The sequence below is a fragment of the Sciurus vulgaris genome (assembly GCF_902686455.1).
Source record: "Sciurus vulgaris genome assembly, chromosome: 16".
In the NCBI taxonomy this organism is placed as follows: domain Eukaryota; kingdom Metazoa; phylum Chordata; class Mammalia; order Rodentia; family Sciuridae; genus Sciurus; species Sciurus vulgaris.
In genome coordinates this window covers 7,288,086-7,306,115 of record NC_136477.1, presented here as the reverse complement: position 1 = coordinate 7,306,115, position 18,030 = coordinate 7,288,086, and the positions used below count along the sequence as shown (strand labels likewise).

Below are 18,030 nucleotides of genomic sequence, written 5' to 3'. Positions count from 1 at the left end.
TTGTAAGTTTTATATCTTTAGGGGCACAATTGTACATTTTTACTGGGTGCATTCTGATAGTTTATCACATGTGTACACTGTATAATGACTGAATGATTCATAGATGGAATCTAAAATGTTGATCTCAGAAGTAGAGAGTAGAATGTGGTTACCAGCATCTAGGAATGGCAGGAAGGAGGGAGATGTGAGGAAGTGTCAGTGAACAGGTGCCAGGTTTCAGGTGTCAGGAGGAGTAAGTTCTGGTGCTCTATTGCACAGTGAGGTGACTGGTCAGTAATGCCACATGCTATATTTCACAGTGGGCTCTTTGAAAGCAGAGGGCATGTATTACCATATTTATAATTGTTGTTAAATTCATCTTGCAGCTGTTCATTTTTGGAGATCAAAATGGATGTTTAGTCACTATACATTGTGCAGATTTAATTTGAAAATGCAGCATAATTTAAATCTTTTTTTCTTATTCTGGACTTTTTAACAAAGATGCTTAGAAAAAAGTTTATAAAATTTCAGAAATAAGATTGGTGTGTTGCAGGCATGTGAAAGAAAAAATTTGATAAAAGGACTTCTATGCTTTTATGTTGAATTTAAAAAAAATTAAACAAAATATTTTCCATGTAAACTTTTAAGATTGTATGTGTCTATGGGTAAATGCAGAGAAACCACAGTTTAAGAGGGGCTACTGTACTTTCATCAAATGTGAAATGGTGGATAGGATACTTTACTTGACTATAATAATCATTTCACATGGCATACTTTAAATGAATGCAATAAAAGTAAATGAAAGGTTTACTTACATACATAAAAGATAATTAAAATTTAATATCATCATGTATATTGCAAAATATACAGCATGGAAAAATCAACTCTTGACACACAATAACACCAATGAATCTTAAATTCATGAGGGCAAATAAAAGAAGGCACAGTTCAGAAGTTGCAATTCAAATTTTGGCACTGAGGATTGAACCCAGAGCTGCTCTTCCATTGAGGTACACCCCCAGCCCTTTTAAATTTTTATTTTGGGACAGGGTCTCACCAAGTAGCCCCTGCTGGCCTTGAATGTTTGCAAAGCTCCTGCCCAGCCTCCTCACTTGCTGGTATTACAATTGTGTGCCACTGTACATGGCAGAATTAAACTTTAACAAGGTAAAATTATGTGTCATATCTTAAGCCAAACGGTGAAATGCTGGAAACAGGAAAAAAGCTGATTCCAGGGAGCTGTGCCTGGAGGTCCATAAGTAACTCTAATTTATTCAAGATGATCATCTTGTTGGAGAAAAGTCCCAGGGCATTTTTTTCTTATTTGAGATAGAGCCATTCTGATGGATAGAAATCAAAAATTTCATAGCCATGTCAAATCTGTGAGTGGACGACTGAGCTGGATTTCACAGATGAGAAGCCAAAGACAGTGGGTACTCTGGATGCTGTGCAGGCAGAATATTTATCAGCCTCTGGGCTGTGTCCTCAGAAAGGGTTAATGGACCGGAATGCATAGCAGCAGTGTTCTGTGGAGGATTACCTCACCTCAATAGATTCCTGTCCAGATAGTCAGCCATCACAGCCCTGGTGATAAAGCTCAGAATGTAATCAGGCTACTAAACTGAGAATAACTTCAGGAAATTATTCCTGGACTGAGGTGAAATTTAGTCCTTCAGCTATGCCCAGATCTTTCTTTCACTCCTTTGCCCTATATGACCTGCTGTCATTAACCATCACCTGAGAAATACCCACAAATCATTAGAGGAAAATCTTTTGCCTATATTCTGCTACTATGAAACGTGACCAACAGATCAAGCTTAGAAAGGTCATGGGTGTTTTCAGGAGACCAAAGTCATCTTTCAAATCTAAGTTGAAACACGGGTACCATAAGGGAGTCTAATCATGGTAGCATAGGAACGTCATGGTGGAAGAACTCACAGTTTGGCTTACTCGGTGTTATTTCACATTGACTCATTCTGCAATCACAAGAAAGGAGAGGTTCTCATGAGTTTCCTCAAGGCCTCCTTCATGTCCCTGTTCCTCAGGCTGTAGATAAAGGGGTTCAGCATTTGAGGGACCACCGTGTACATCAATGAAGCTATTGCAGTCTTTCTGGTTGAATCAGTAAATGCAGAGCTAATGTACACCCCAAAAGCTGTCCCATAGAACAAGGAAACGACAGACAGGTGAGACCCACAGGTGGAAAAGGCTTTATGCTTTCCCCCACAGGATGGCATTCTCAGAATGGAAGAGACTATTTTAACATAAGTGTAAATAATTCCAAGGAGAGGAACACCACCCAACATGCTAGTCACTACATATACCAGAATGTTGTTAACGAGGGTATCAGAACAGGCCAGTTTGATGACCTGATCAAGTTCACAGAAGAAGTGGGGGACCTCCAGGTCTCTGCAGAAGGACAGCCGCAGCATCATCAGACTGTGCAGCAGGCCATCTACAATGCTGATGGTCAAGGACAAGAGGATCAGCAGGACACACAAGTGGGGGTTCATGATGACTGAGTACCTGAGTGGATGGCAGATGGCCACATAACGGTCATAAGCCATTGCTGCAAGGAGAAAGTTTTCCATTCCAGCAAAAACCAGGACAAAGCAGACCTGGGTGAGGCAGCCTGTGTAACTGATGGCCTTGCTCTGTCTCTGGATGTTCATCAGCATCCTAGGGACTGTGGTGGTGCTGAAGCAGATGTCAGTGAAGGACAGGTTGGAGAGGAAGAAGTACATGGGGGTGCGGAGATGGGAGTTGGAGCAGATGGCCAGGATGATGAGCAGATTCCCAAGCACTGTGACCAGGTACATGGACAGGAACAGGCCAAAGAGGATGGGCTGCAGTTTAGGATCATCTGAGAGACGCAGGAGGAGGAATTCTACTGCACCAGTGTGGTTTTCTGATTTCATGTTGCTAAGGAGAAAAGAAAAGATGATGGAACAGAGTGGGTATGCCAGGGTCTGTTATTTTGAAAAGCTTTCAGGTAAACTTTGTGAAGGGAGGATTGCTAGTCTCTCTCTCTCTCTCTCTCTCTCTCTTTCTCTCTCTCTCTCTCTCTCATTCTCCTCCTCTCTTTTTCTTTAAACTTCTTTTTCTTCCTGTCCTACCCTCTACTACACTACTTGATTGTCTGGAATTTTTATTGGAATGCCCTCTCTTTTCCACATTGTACTAATGACTAGAAATAAAAGAGAAAGTGATATATCAGTCTTAATCCTAACATTTCCTAAGCCTCAAACCATCAGAAATATCAAAACCAAACTACATTAACTTTTAGGTAACAAAAACAGTGTTAGTCAGGACTTTCAGGGAGACACACCCAAGTTAGACTCTGGCTTCAGTGCTTGGTTCACAACCAGTGAAACACTTTCCACTGTGTGAGAAGCCTCAGTCTCTGCATCTGTACAACCAGAGCCATTAAGAGACTCCATGGGAATGTTATGAGGATGCCCAATGAGGAAACCTGCAGGGGAAGGGCTTGATGTGAGACTTTCTTTTTTTTTTCCCTGTTGATAAGTTATGTTTATTTCTTTTTAAAATTTGTTCTAATTAGTTATCCATGACACTTAATATTGGTATTGTTACTTGCTTCTGCTGTGGACATGACCAGAGTGCCTGTACCCATCATAGTAGATGAGGAGTGATGGATGGGACAAATGTATAAAGATGAAAGAAGGAGCGTCTTTAGTTGATAACTGCCAATTTCAGGGAAGAATCAGTGTATTAAATCTCCCCGTACCCTAAGAATCTCACACATTTGCAGAAGCAGGAAAAGCAAATGATTCAATGAATATCTATCTTATTTAATGTTTATATATCTTCTGTGCATATAACAATATGACTAGAAATAAAATAAATTAGAGCTGGATGCAGCAACACAAATAGAAAATGGATAAGCGAGAAAATTTTCTTAAAATACACAATTAGCATAACAAAATTTAAGTAAGTTTAAAATAGCATTGACAATACCATTTTAATTTTTTATAAAATATATGAGCTATTCAAAACATGTAGCAATAAACAGCCAAGTATCCACCACTAATCATCAAATTAAAATATAATGCCATGTTTGCATTAAAATATACATTTATTTTTGTATCTTCAATCACAGGAAGACTGTGTTTATTGTGTTCCACAAGGGAGTCGCTGTGCTGCATTTGACCCCTTGTCCTCCAGTCTTCCAATGCTCTGAGTGATTGCTTCTGCAAATCATGTTGCCATTCTGTATCTTAAAGCTTTGCAGGCAGAGTCTGGCATTGTTCTAATTGTTCTAATAATATTTTAATCAGCTCTTACTCATCGTATATTTTTCTGTTTCTTTATCATACTTACCTTACTCCATTCCAATATTTTATTAAATCACTACCTATTTATGCTTTCTCTAACCAAGAGGCATTTCTATTATGCATTTCCTATGCACACATACACATATGTAAAGATCATAATGCACAAATCAATTTAAGATGGCATATGAGGATGATTTGAGGTTGTTTGCCTCTGAAAAAGGAAAAAGAAAGGAGGGGAATGTGATGCATATGGTGTATCAATGAATGTAGTTTTGTTGTTTTAGGAAAAAACCTGTCTAAATCTGGAAGCATGTGTTCATGCTTATTTTTTCTGTCATTCTGTGCTGTTTGGACTAAAAAAAAATATTGCTTAGCAATACATCTACAGCATGGTAAAATTTAACAGTTATAATACTACGGATATTAAAAATTTAACTTCTTATAAAGTATTTCCATTATGCGAAATGCAGTTCAAAGATAAAAACGAGCCTCAGCAACTCTGATAATATTGAATAAATAAATAAATAAATAAAGATAAACTGAACAAAGACCTGGATATTCACCACTCATCATTAAAGTAAACGTATTGCCATGTTTGCCTTAGATATTGAAAAGAAATGAAATAACACATCTTATGTTTGCATATCTTTATCATCTGAGGATCATGCTTTCCCTTCCTCAGGGGAACCACATTACTGAACTTGATCTTGATTATTCTCCCCATCATTTAAAAAAAATTGAGTGAGTCTTTCTGTAAACCATGTATTTCTTTTTCTTTTTCCCTCTTAAAAAGTCACACATATCAGTTGTACCTATTAGCAGGATTACATGATATTTCCAATCATGCATACAGTACGCATGGATCAAACACAACCACCCATTCCCCTCTCCTCCACACGCCTCCCAGTCCCTCTTAATCACTATTCTGCATTTTAGTTGATAGTTTTCATTTTCACATATGTCTTGGTCTACCTTTTAAAACCTTACATAGAACATGGCATTTGCCCCTGGGTTGTTTATAAACAATATGTTTAATCACTTTTTAATCTTGGTATATTATCTCTGGTTAATTAGCTATAATGATCTTACCTTTTTCTAACATCTTGTTACATCACACACATACACATACATGAACACACACAGGCATAGTACACATTGTACAATGCATACATAAACCAACACATGTATACATAACTGTACATATTACAATTACACACATGTACATATGCATAGCCACGTGAAATGCAAGCACACTCACAAGTAATTGTATGCAATGTGTAAAATTTTTAAAAGATCATGTGAAGTCTCATTAAGACCATGCTTGCCTCTGCAAGCAGAGAGAATGGAGAGGGACCTACAGGGCCCATGACACTTATGTGTGCTCTTTTGTTAGTTAAAGTAAAGAGCTCTGGTGGCTCAGTATCAAAACAGCCTCATTTTGGAAGAGTGCATACATGTTTATTTGTTGTGTTTCTCTGTGCTGTTCTCCCTTTACAAATTTCAGCACTTCATAGATTAATAGAGAAAATAAGGCAGACCAGTGTGTAGTCTCTTCACATCCTCTCTTCCCCTGAACCCCTGGCTCCGTTCCACTGCTCCCCCTTCTAATGCTATTATATAAGTGTTAGTGCATTATAATTATACACAAATTTGGGATTAATTGTGGTATTTTAATACTTAGACTTATCATAATTTGGTTCATTTTCTTCCAGTTCTTCCTCTTTCCCTTTCCTCCATCCTCTCTCCAGATCCCCTTTTTCTACTCCATTGGTCTTCTTTATATTTTCTTGTTTCCTTTTTTAATCCCTTTTATACTCTCTAGCTTCCACATATTAGAGAAAACATTCCATCCTTGATTTTCTGATTCTGGCTTATTTTACTTAGCATGATGTTCTCCAGTTCCATCCATTTTCTACCAAATACCATAATTTCATTCTTCTTTGTGGCTATTTATCAGAATATTATTAAACAGGAAATAGTGTCAGCCAGGTATTTGCTCTACAAAAGGGGATTGTGATCCAGGAAGGAAAAAGTAAAAATAAACTGGCATGTACTTTTAACACTTGCCAGATCAATTAAAGAAATGTTTAGGAAATTCTAAAACATCCTTCAAAATGAGCAAGAGCTAATGGATGTTGAGAATTTTAAAAGTCCCTGGACTTTAAGGTTGGAATAAGACATTAGTGGAATGCACCTTACTCAGATATTGGTGCATGACTCAAATGAAACATGGAGGTGTGGAGAATCAGTCAGACACCTCACAATTCCAGTTCTGGAGTGAGTAAGCAGAAAAAAACCTGTCACTGTGGGAAATCACAAGCTGGAAGACTTCTTATTACCTGGGTGACATCACTGAGGAATGGCATTCAGTTCCTCCCTGGGTATAAAGTAGAAAGATGAATGATCTGTTCTCGGGGAACACAGAGAGACAGTGCAGCACCTGCCTCCTGGGCAGATATGATGTTCCTGAGGCCAGGGCCAGGTGAGCTGTGTTCCCCCTTGGGCAAGGTGCTAAGTGGATGGTCATGGGCAGAAAGTTTGTCATTTCTGTGACACTTGGGGCTTCAATATCCCAAGGTCCTAATTAGTCAAAACCTTTTAATCTTATGCAATCATATGGCAGCAAAAATCTTTAATGAGCAAACTTGACTGATGGAGAGTTTTACTTTGACTGATTCTCCCACATGGAGAGGCTAAGCAGATGCCTTCTTCTCTCTACCTGTTTAGGTTCACCCCCACTTCAAGCATCTCATACTCCTCAACACATTCTCCTTCTGTTATTGGATTATTTTCTTCCTATTTTTTTATATTTAAGCAACTCCATTCTGATAACAATATTAGAAAAATATGATATTTAAGTCTGTAAATATAGCTCATTTTTACTTGTAAAAATTCATGTGATAAAATAATAAATCTATGATAAAAATTCAATAAAATAATAAATACAATAAAATTTCATAGCAATACTATGGATACTATACTATGGATGGCTCATGAACATTTATTCTGTTTATTAACTTCCATATTACATCAAACAGTTACTAATATATAGATGAAAACATGTTTACTAATCAAATGTTAATAATCAAATGGAATCAAATACAAACAGGCCTTTACGTTGTTCACAGCCTTATTGAGGTATGATTGATATACAATAAAATGCATATAATTAAAATGTATAATTTTACTCATTTGTATAAACATGGAGTTCAATATTTAGACATATAGATACATAGATAAGTATCTCTACAGTATATACATATATATATATACACATATGCATATAGATAGAAATAAATAGATCTGATAGATCATCAAACTCAACAATGTGTCCATCAACAGCCAAAATTTACTTCTGTCTCTTTGCCCATTTCTTCCATATAAAAATTGATCCCTTGACTTTCACATCCTGGATAAGTACTATATCACTGGAGTTACATCTCCAGTTGTCTTCTGTTCCTTTGTAGAATTTGTTTGTTTTTCTTCCATCATACTTGTTTCTTGACCCAACAACTGTCTTAGGTCTACAGTTCTTCACTTTTTTTCCTGAGCAGTATTCAATTGTTTGAAAGTTGCATGTGTTGCTTATTCATTCACCTTTTGATAACAATTTGGATTGAGTACAAACAACACTGTTATGAACATTCATGTATAGATCTTTTTTAGACTTATGTTTTCATTTCTCCTGGGTAAATACTGAGGAGTGAAATGGAAGCACCATGAGATAGGTGTATGTTTAACTGATTCAGAAGGGGCCAAAGCTATATTAATAACTATTCTTGTCTGTTCTTCCAATATTCACTTCTACCTTTTCAGATTTGTGAAGTACTTCCTTATAAAGCATATACTTCAGACGTCTCTGCAAAGATACAAACTCAGTAGTTTTAAGGTGAGATCAATGAATCTGAATATAGTGCTCCGATTCATTCTTCACTGTGGACACCAGTGGTGAAACTCTGCTCTGGAAGACACAATGGGAGCTAAGCATGGAGCTATCCATGGATTGTGGTGCTGAACAATTTTCCCTATGCCCTCCCACCATCTCCTGCCCCAGTGATGGTCTAGCTGGGTTCTCTCTGGATTCTCTTGTGAGACATGAGAATCTCATTGTTTTCATTTCCACACCCACAGAGAGAGTCTGACCAATGGAGGGTCTTCCTCTGCTGGTAGAGAATTCATGACCCGTAAACCTTCCAGCTTTCATCTTCTTCCATTTTTTTTTTTTCAGACAGAAAATATACTCCAAAAAGTAAAATCTTTCTCCACAGAAATTGGTCTTCTTCATAAAGGAAAATTTAAGTTTTACATGAAAGCTCCATTTTATATATATATATATATATCCTGGAAATATAGTTTGAATGTGAATACAATCACCTAAAATATTATTATACTAAATATTTTCCTTTAGGCTTCCTTTGTGTCTCTGATTCTCACCTGTAGACAATGGGGTGAGGGAACATAGAATAAATCACTAACCACTAAAGTCTTCATGCATTAATAAGTGTCTAAAAAGCAAAAGTAAATGCCGAAAGGTGTTCCACTGAGTAAGTAAACAAGTAAGAGAAGAGACTTTTAGGTGGTAAAAGCTTTGTATATTCTATCATCTGATGACATTCTCAAAAGAGAATGGACAATTTGAGTATATAATAAAAAGATTCAGGACAGGAAATACTGTTCAATATGACAGGCTGAAAAAAAACACAGAACAAAATATTACTGATCAGGGTATTATAACACTCAGACCTAAAGACCTGTGAAAGTTCACAAAAGTGGAGGATCTCCAGGTCTGTTCAGAAGGACAGGCACAGTACCATCAGACTGAGCAGCATGGGATCCAAGGAGCTAATAGTCAGAGACTAAGTCATTTTTAAGGAGAGTGAGAAGTTCACTATGAACATACACAGTAGTGAGCAACATATGACCTTATATTGGTCATGGGCCATTGCTGGGATGAGACAGTTTACCATGACAGGAGAAACTGGAACAAGGAAAATCTGAATGACACAACCTGGGTAGGTGATGTTCCAAGTCTGCTTGGATGTTCACCAGCATCCTTGAGATTTTGCATGTGCTTAAGCATATTTCAGTAAAGAAGAGGTTGCATGGAGGTTTGGAGATGAAAGTCAGAACTTACAACCAGGATGATGAACAGGCTTCCCAGGGCAGCCATTACATCCATGAACAGAAAATGAGTGAAGATGAGAAGCTACATTACTAGATATTTTTCCAGTTCTGTAAGAAGGAATTCTGAAACAACTTTTTGGTTTCTGGGTTCTATGCAGCTGATGAATCTAAAGCATATGTGGGCAAAATGACAATAAAGTCAATGAAACACTAGCTCATAGCAGTAGCAGCATCACCTGGGACACGTAATGGGTGTAACCTACTCCATCTACTGATAATAATTTCCAGAGATGAGAATCAAAAATCTGTGATTTAACCTCTCTTACACATCATGCTGAAGTTGGGGAATTGCTGCTTTATAAACAGTAGCTCATCTATATTGTGAATTCAACTGAACCTTTAAATCCTTCTCTTTGCTTATCTTTCATCCTTTTTCTCCCTCATTTTCTTCTCAGTAAAAACCTATTCATCTTATTTTTGTTCATTATTACCACTCTTACATGTTGTGCCAAATTTTGAAAAGTTAATAAAAAGGCATGGCTTTATTCTTTCAGAATTATTTTAAACTGTCAAGCAAGCAGAAATAGAACAATGAAATCATTTAACCCTGTCCCATCATTATGAAAGTACATTCCCTGAGGTTGTAGGTGGCATATAATTAAAAGGAAAAACATAACAGTGGGAGAAAACATGAAAATCATAGGCTTATAAAATTGAGAATAGCAACACTTTGTTGGTGCTCAGAAGACAGAGGCATGCCTCCAGGGTCTTGGTCTTTAATGATATATACTCTTGGGATTAAAATGATAGTAAAATAGATGATTTATGAGGAACTTTGGATATTGAGCTCCAGGGATACAGAGACTGCAGGAATCAGCCTGTGAGCACCACAGTCAAAAGTCCCACCCAACCAGGAAGCAGCACCTGAGGTTCCTCCCAGAGATGAACCTTCCTGACCAGGGTTTCATTGGCTCACTCAGGCTGCCTCCACTTGTTGAGGACACACTTTATGTGTTCAGTATTCAGGTAAGATACTCAACATTATTCTTCTCGAAATCAGTCAGGGAATGAAAGACCCCCCAGAAAGCACTTTGGAAATGAGGACAGATTTTTTTGAAAATTTTATACTAGGGAAGCAGTGAGGAGAATACATGCATAAGATTTTGCAAAAACTATACCCCATGCCGCTCTTGTCAACTGTCTGTCATCCTGTTAACTTCCTACCATATACATTAAGACTGATAATTACACAGATCCTATTCCTCCAGTCTCATACTCTCCATAAAGAGAGATCCTGCTTCCTCCACAGCAGAAGTCTACCCCTTGTCAAAAATAAGGATTATTGCAAAGGATTCAGACATTTACTTATATTCTTGTGCTGGTGTTGGTCAGGAAGTTTTATGAGTGGACTAGTTGAAAGGGCTAACACATTCAAGTTCCCCAACTGGATAACTTTAAACAAGAATTATTTTCCCAATGTATAGAGGTGTAATTTTCAGAGACCAGGGTGTCCACTGCAGTGTTTCTCTAAATCATTCCACATTACACAGATGCTGGTGGTCTAATATTTTCTCATCATTTTGCTACTTCTTTTCCATCAGATTCATCAACATCATGAAATATAGAAACCAAGCAACTGTTTCAGAATTCCTTCTCCTGGGACTGACAGATAACCCAGCACGGCAGCCCCTCATCTTCAGCCTGTTCCTGTCCATGTACCTGATCACCATCCTGGGAAACCTGCTCATCATCCTGGCCATCTACTCTGACTCCCACCTCCACACCCCCATGTACTTCTTCCTCTCCAATCTCTCCTTCAATGACATCTGTTTAAGCACCACCACAGTCCCCAAGATGCTGGTGAACATCCAATCACAAGATCGAAGCATATCTTACACAGGTTGCTCTCTCAGATCTGCTATGTCTTGGTTTTTACTATTTTGGAAAATTTTCTCCTTGCAGGGATGGCCTTTGACCGTTATGTGGCCATTTGTCACCCCTTGAGGTACACAGCCATCATGAATCCCCGCCGCTATGTCTCTCTTCTTCAATCCTCTCTGCTCATCAGCACTATGGATGCCTTCCTTCACACTCTGCTGATACTGTGTCTGTCCTTCTGCACAGACCTGGAGATTCCCCACTTCTTCTGTGAACTAGCTGAGGTCATTGAGCTGGCCTGTTCTGACACCCTTATTAATAATATCCTGGTATTTGTTGCAGCATGTGTATTTGCTGGTTTTACTCTTTCTGGGATCATTTTCTCTTACATTCACATTGTATCCTCTGTCTGGAAAATGCCCTCATCAGAAGGAAAGCATAAAGCCTTTTCCACCTGTGGATCTCATCTGTCTGTTGTCTTCTTGTTTTATGGGACCGGTTTTGGGGTTACATTAGCTCTGCCGTTACTGACTCCCCCAGGAAGACTGCAGTGGCTTCAGTGATGTACTCTGTGGTCACTCAGATGCTGAACCCCTTTATCTACAGCCTGAGGAACAGGGACATGAAGGAGGCCTTGAGGAAGCTCATTGGTAGGATAGCATTTCTCCTTGATGTGTTCTTTGCTTTGGACTTTCAGAGAATGTGGTAGAGCTAGATTTCCTATTGAGCAAGAATGCCTAGTTTTCTATCACTACATTCTTCTAAATAATAACACATTGAGTAGGTGTATTTTAGCTTTAAATTGAAACCTGACTTTGCTTTATGTCTAGCTCTGTAATTTTTTTAAAAAAGATTTCAATTATTTATTTATTTTAAAACGTTCTACAGACTGCATTTTGATTCGTTGTACACAAATGGGGTACTTCCTTTGTTTCTATGGTTTTACACAATGTAGATTCATACCATTTGTGTAATCATAAATTTTATTTCTTCTAGTTAGTTATATAAGACTGTAGAATGCATTTATACATTTTGATAGATCATACATAAATGGAGTATAATCTCACATTTTTCTGATTATACATATTGTAGGATCACATCAGTCTTGCAGTCATATATGTACAAGAGACAATACTGTCTGGTTCACTCTACTATCATTCCTTCCCCTTCCCGCCTTCCCTTCACTCCTCTCTACCTAATAGAAAGTCTATCTCAATAGTAATAGCTTTTACCTTACTCCATTTTATTATCTATAATGTGGCATAATTTCATAATATCAGTGGTTTGAGATGGTGGTGAGATAGTTCAAACTCAGCAAGGAAGTGGTCTTCCGTCTAGTAAGGAAAAGAGACTCTACATTTATAGGCTGAAACAATAGAGTTAACTTGTATATCAAGGATGTCTGAATAGAGACAGAAACAGAGACAGAGAGCAGGGCTTCATTCATCCCTCCTGAATTCACCCAGCAGTTCCTTGATTTCCCCCAGTATAGTAACAAATTCAGTATCATATTTGGACATGATGTCAGAGGCAGAAAACTGAGATTCCTTCCACTTCATGTGCTGACATTTTATATTTCCACGCATGAACTAGACTACATTTCTATGGTGGAGTGGATAGTGGCCCTCCCAATAAGCCCAAATCTGGTCCCACTCACTTTTGCTTATTTAATATGATAAGTGGGTGAATAACACCACTATGATGAAAGGTGAAAGTGATTTTCAGAACAGGAAATTTTCCTGGACTGTCGTAGTGGACCCTAAATGTAAACTCATGTTTGCTTATAAGATATACAATGGGGAGAAGAAACAGAGACAAGTGGGAGGCACTGTAACCCTTGAGATGCACAGTGTACTGATTGCCAGTGTCTGATTATTTCCTCTGCAACACTGAGATTTTCATTGGATTACATGGTTTTGTTTTATTATATAGTCTATGTACTGCCATTTGTTTTTATATGTATATAGAGATATATCCAAAAGTATATATCCATAGGGGTACATGTCTTCTTTTTGACTAGATTTAATTTGTGACTCTAAAGATTCCTATTGAAGGGAGGCAGAACCTAGTACAGAAGGAAGCATGTCCATATGTGAGTGGTCTTGTGATGGATGTGAGCCCAAAGATGGGAGGGACATGCTGACATTCTCATGGTATCTCAGAATGAGAGATTGGCCAACACCAAGTTAGGAAAGGTAAGGAATTGAGGTGTCTCATGCCTCCAATGACTATCCCAATGACTACCTTACATTGCAATCATTTCACTCTCAACAAATGATTTCCCTGATATGAAATTGGATTCACACTTTGAATTCCCTCAACCTTTATACCTGCGGATGTGTCCATGCATACTTTTTCATTCTGTCTTTGAAATCCTCTCTTCTTGTTCTTCCAACCTCAGCAGTAGTCTAGATACTTGTCTTGGGACAGTGTGTCTTTATTATCCTAAAATTCAGCTCAGTATGCAAACACACGTTTACTTTTTTCTTAAGGTTTTTCAAATCCCTGCATATTATATTCTTTCTCTCCTGTGATTTGGAAAGAAATTGTGTACACCATATCACAAGAAATAATGGTTCATTCTGATGGGATAATTAAAAGTAATGTGCTAAATAGATGGAGTTGGAGAATATCATGCAAAGTGAAATAAGTCAAACCCAAAAACTAAAAGCAGAATGTTTTCTCTGATATGTGGATCCTAACTCTCAATAAGGAGTGTGGGCTAGGGAAAAATAGAGTTACTTTAGATAAGGTAGAGGGTAGTGAAGGGAGAGGAAGGAGTATGGTGATAGAAAGGATTGTAGAGTGAAATAGATCTTTTTACCTAATGTACATATATGACTGCATGACTGATGTGATCCTACAATATGTACCATGAGAAAAATGAGAAATTATACTCCTCTTATGTATGATCTATCAAAATGCACAAATGTATTGTACTGTCACACTTAACTAATTAGAACAAATAAAAATAAATAAAAATTAAATAAAATTAGAAAGCAATGGCTCATGAAAATAGAACTCATAACACTACTATTTTGAGGACGTTGCTCTAGGCATATTTTGATGCTTCTACATACTCTATGCTAATGATGTGTTCAGAGAGCCAGAGACCTTGAAAGTTGAGGCACATCTTTGATGCTCTGTTCAGGAAGATATCAGGATTCCAGTGATGGATTATTACTGACTTCAGTGTGGCCAATCCAGTAGTATCATAGGTCACCTCACATGATGGCAAAGAGTCAACTCCAAAGTATGATATCATGATGTCAAATTTCAGGAATTTCTTTTAGAGAAACAAAGATAATGAAAGTATATGATTTGCTGATAAACGGATGGAACTAAGTAATGTCATACTGAATAATAAAAATCAGACTCTGAAAATCAAGGGTCTCATGTTTTCTCTCATATGTAGATGTTAGGGGAAAGAAATGGGGGAATAAAGGATTTCTTGAAAATGTAAGAGTGCCCAATAGAGTAGAAGAAGGAATGGAGAGGAATGAGGAGAGGATGGCTTGGGAAGGCACTGGGAATGAAATCTACTAGTTTTTATCTTTCCATGTATCTATGTACACAATGAACCCCATTTTCACATAAACTTTTAAGGCAGTAATGAAAATAAGAAGAATAGGCATGATATCCTGAGGTAGAGCAAATGGATCAGGGAGAATGAGGAGAGAGGGAGAGGGAGAGGGAACAAGACTGACCCAATTGTGTGGTACATGCACCTACTAATCCCATCTGATATAACACAATAAAAAAGGTTTACAAAAGAAAAGCATACAGTAAATGCATTCTCTTCTTGCTTTACAGCAGACCTCCTTAAGAAAGTCTCTAAAATGACTGCCTCCAGATCATTGCAACCCATGTTTTTCTGAGGTCCAGCCAATGAGATTGTTGCAACATTTGCAATCTGCAGGTTTATGGTTGCCCTTTACCAGTCACTAGTAAGGTCTCCACCCCTGTTCACTCCATCGACTTCTGCTGCTCAACAACGTGGACACTGTCACAGATCCATCTACCCAGTCGGTGGTGAACGTGGTTAGATTCTTGTAGGATTTTCTGACACTTAGATGGGCTCCAAGCACACAGACCTGGGTCTAGGCTCTGTTTAACTCTCACGTTCATGCATATTTCTCAGATAAAGAAGCTCTAGCTCTGTCTTTATCAATACGTCTTCTCCTGGGCATTTGTCCTCATCACCAGGAAATAGAACCTCTTTTCTTCTGTATGGGGATAAACCCAGAGTTCCTTGGCTCCTACCCATTCAACATGCATTCTCTGAGTTCTTTGATAGTATCTGGAAAACTTTACCTTATTTTTTTTTACATTAACTGTTATCTTTGTTGTTCATGGGAAGACTGGCTATTTATTAGCTGAGTGATATCTGCACAATTTATCTATGATTAACATGCTTTAAAATTTAGTGAGGTTAAAATGCTGAAGAAGGATGCCACCTTCCCCCAAATCTCAAATAATAACCTTGAAAATTCCAAATGCATACAGAATGGGTAAACATGGGGTAAAATATTTTGAGAACACATGAAGATATTGAAGCTGTAAAGTAAAAGGTTTTAAAACAAACAATTCTGTGGAACACCACCTCTGCTCAGAAAGTGGTGGTTAAATTCCGACCACATATGCTGAGTGCATGGACACCACACCTGACTGCCTTTTGGTGATTTGGTACTAATTTATCGCCTCTCCTTATTAAACCTGAGGAAACATAATTTCAACTCACAGTCTCTTTTTGTGAAGAAAACTATGGAAACTATTGTGACAAAATTGAAGGATATATTTTCATATTCTGAACAATGTGTCATGATCCTGTCTCTTTTTGACCTTCAGTAGTGATTATAGAAAATAAATTGAACTTCTCTGTGCTAAGCATAAAGAATAAAAATTAAGGTTTGGTCAATATCCACTATAGTTAAGACTGTGTATTTGCTTTTATATAATAGTTAGCTCAGATTTTTCTGTTTTATTGGTTCTTTTTATTTATTTTTTTTTTGTTTTTTTATTTTTTATTTTACTTTTTTGTGGTTTGTAATAACAACTTGGAAAGCAAGGCTTATACACATGAACCAATAAGAGAATAAAATAAAGCAAAATCAAGGGCCAAAATTCGTATATAGACGCTAAGTACTGTAAGAGGTCACCTTTGAAATCTATTATTATTTTTTTCTTGTTGTTTTTACAGAATGCATTTTGATTCATTGTACACAAATGGGGTACAACTTTCCAGTTTTATGATTGTGCATGCTGTAATTCATACCATTTGTGTAATCCTACATGTACATAGGGTAAAGATGTCTGTCTCATTCCACCATCTTTCATACCCCATCCCTCCTCCCTCTCATTTCCCTCTACTTAATCTAAAGTTCCTCCACTCTTCTCTCACCCTCGCCCCACGCCCTTTCGTGGTTCTGTTTGGTTAAACAGAGCATCGGACTCATTTTGGCATAATGATGAAGATGTGGGGTAAAATTTGCTCCAATCCAGTCTCCAGCATATCCCTAATCCCTCCCCTTGTTCTCCTACCCTGTTTCCTTCCCTCTACTCAACCTATCTCTCTGCTTCTTACTTTCAGTTTTTAAAATCTTGGGTAGTTAGTGTTTTGTAGATTACACGACGATGAGATTCACTGCAGCATATTCGTGGAGGTAGGTGGGAAAGTCAGGTCAGATTCATTTCACTGTGTAGACAACATTTAAAATGACACTATTTACACCCACAGATATGGCACATATTCTCAGATCTCAAACAGGAACCAGGATTCAAGATGTATTTAAATGGATAAAAGTGTCTTAGTGTTCACAGGGACACTGGGATTTCCTATCGAGGTGGAAGCATGACATGTGCAAGGTCTGGGAAATGGAGAGGAGTAGGAAGAGTGGGGAGAGCTGAAAAGTGGACGACTGGCCTCCAGGTTCAGGAAATCAGCTGTCCTGAACTCCCCGCATCCACAGTCTTGGTCTTTAAGGACTTGCTCTCCTGGGACGAGAGTAACGGTGAAAAAGCTGCTCTAATGAGGGCCTTTGTTATCGACACCCCAGGGAAACAGCATCAGGCATCAACATCTGACCTCACTCCACAGCCCTGCCCTGCTCAGGAAGCAGCACCCGAGCCTCCTCCCAGACATGACCTCCCTGACCAAGATCCCCTTTGTCTATGTAGTCTGTCTGCACTGCCTGAAAGAGACTTTCCATCTTCAGTATTCAGGTAAGATGTGAAGTATCACTCCTCCTGAAGTCAGAAGGGAGACCTAAAGCCCCCAGTTAACGCTCTAGAAATGAGGGAGGATGTGTTTTGAGAAATTCTTCTTGGGGAGGCAGAGAGAAAGCATTGCCTAAGATGATGAGAAACAAGCCCTGTGCCTTTCATATCAACTGACTGTCACCCCCTGACACATTCTCATTTCTACTTGCTTGAAGTCATACTGTGCAGTGGGATATGTCCCCTTTCGTTCAGAGCAGAAATCTTCCCTTTCTCAAAAGTGATGACTATTACAAAGCACTTTGATATTTCCTCACATTCTTATGTTGGTGTTGGGTGTATTAGTTGGCATGAATACCATAACCAAATACCACAAACTGGTGGCTTAGCAACAGAATTGATTATCTCACAGTTCTAGATGCTAATGTCCAGAGACCAATGTGGCTACAGAAGTGGTGTTCAAACATATTCCCATAATGTACTGCATATGCACATTTATGTAATTACCCCACATCATTTGCAACAGTTTATCAACATC

General features: G+C 38.1%; 1 protein-coding gene and 1 pseudogene across 2 annotated transcripts in view; one reads left to right on the top strand and one right to left on the bottom strand.

The window, feature by feature from the left end:
• Nucleotides 1-11,985, top strand: part of LOC306647082 (olfactory receptor 7G2-like) — a 39,848-nt pseudogene extending 27,863 nt beyond the window's left edge. The window contains exon 3 of the transcript in view: nucleotides 11,245-11,985. The product of the transcript in view is annotated as an olfactory receptor 7G2-like (transcript). The remainder of the gene's footprint in view (nucleotides 1-11,244) is intronic.
• On the bottom strand, nucleotides 1,962-2,897 carry LOC306646139 (olfactory receptor 7G2-like; the record flags this gene model as incomplete). Its single annotated transcript, XM_079114597.1, has 1 exon — nucleotides 1,962-2,897. One exon carries the CDS (start codon nucleotides 2,895-2,897, stop codon nucleotides 1,962-1,964), a length of 936 nt encoding a protein of 311 aa, XP_078970723.1.
• Nucleotides 11,986-18,030: the final 6,045 nt, after the last annotated feature.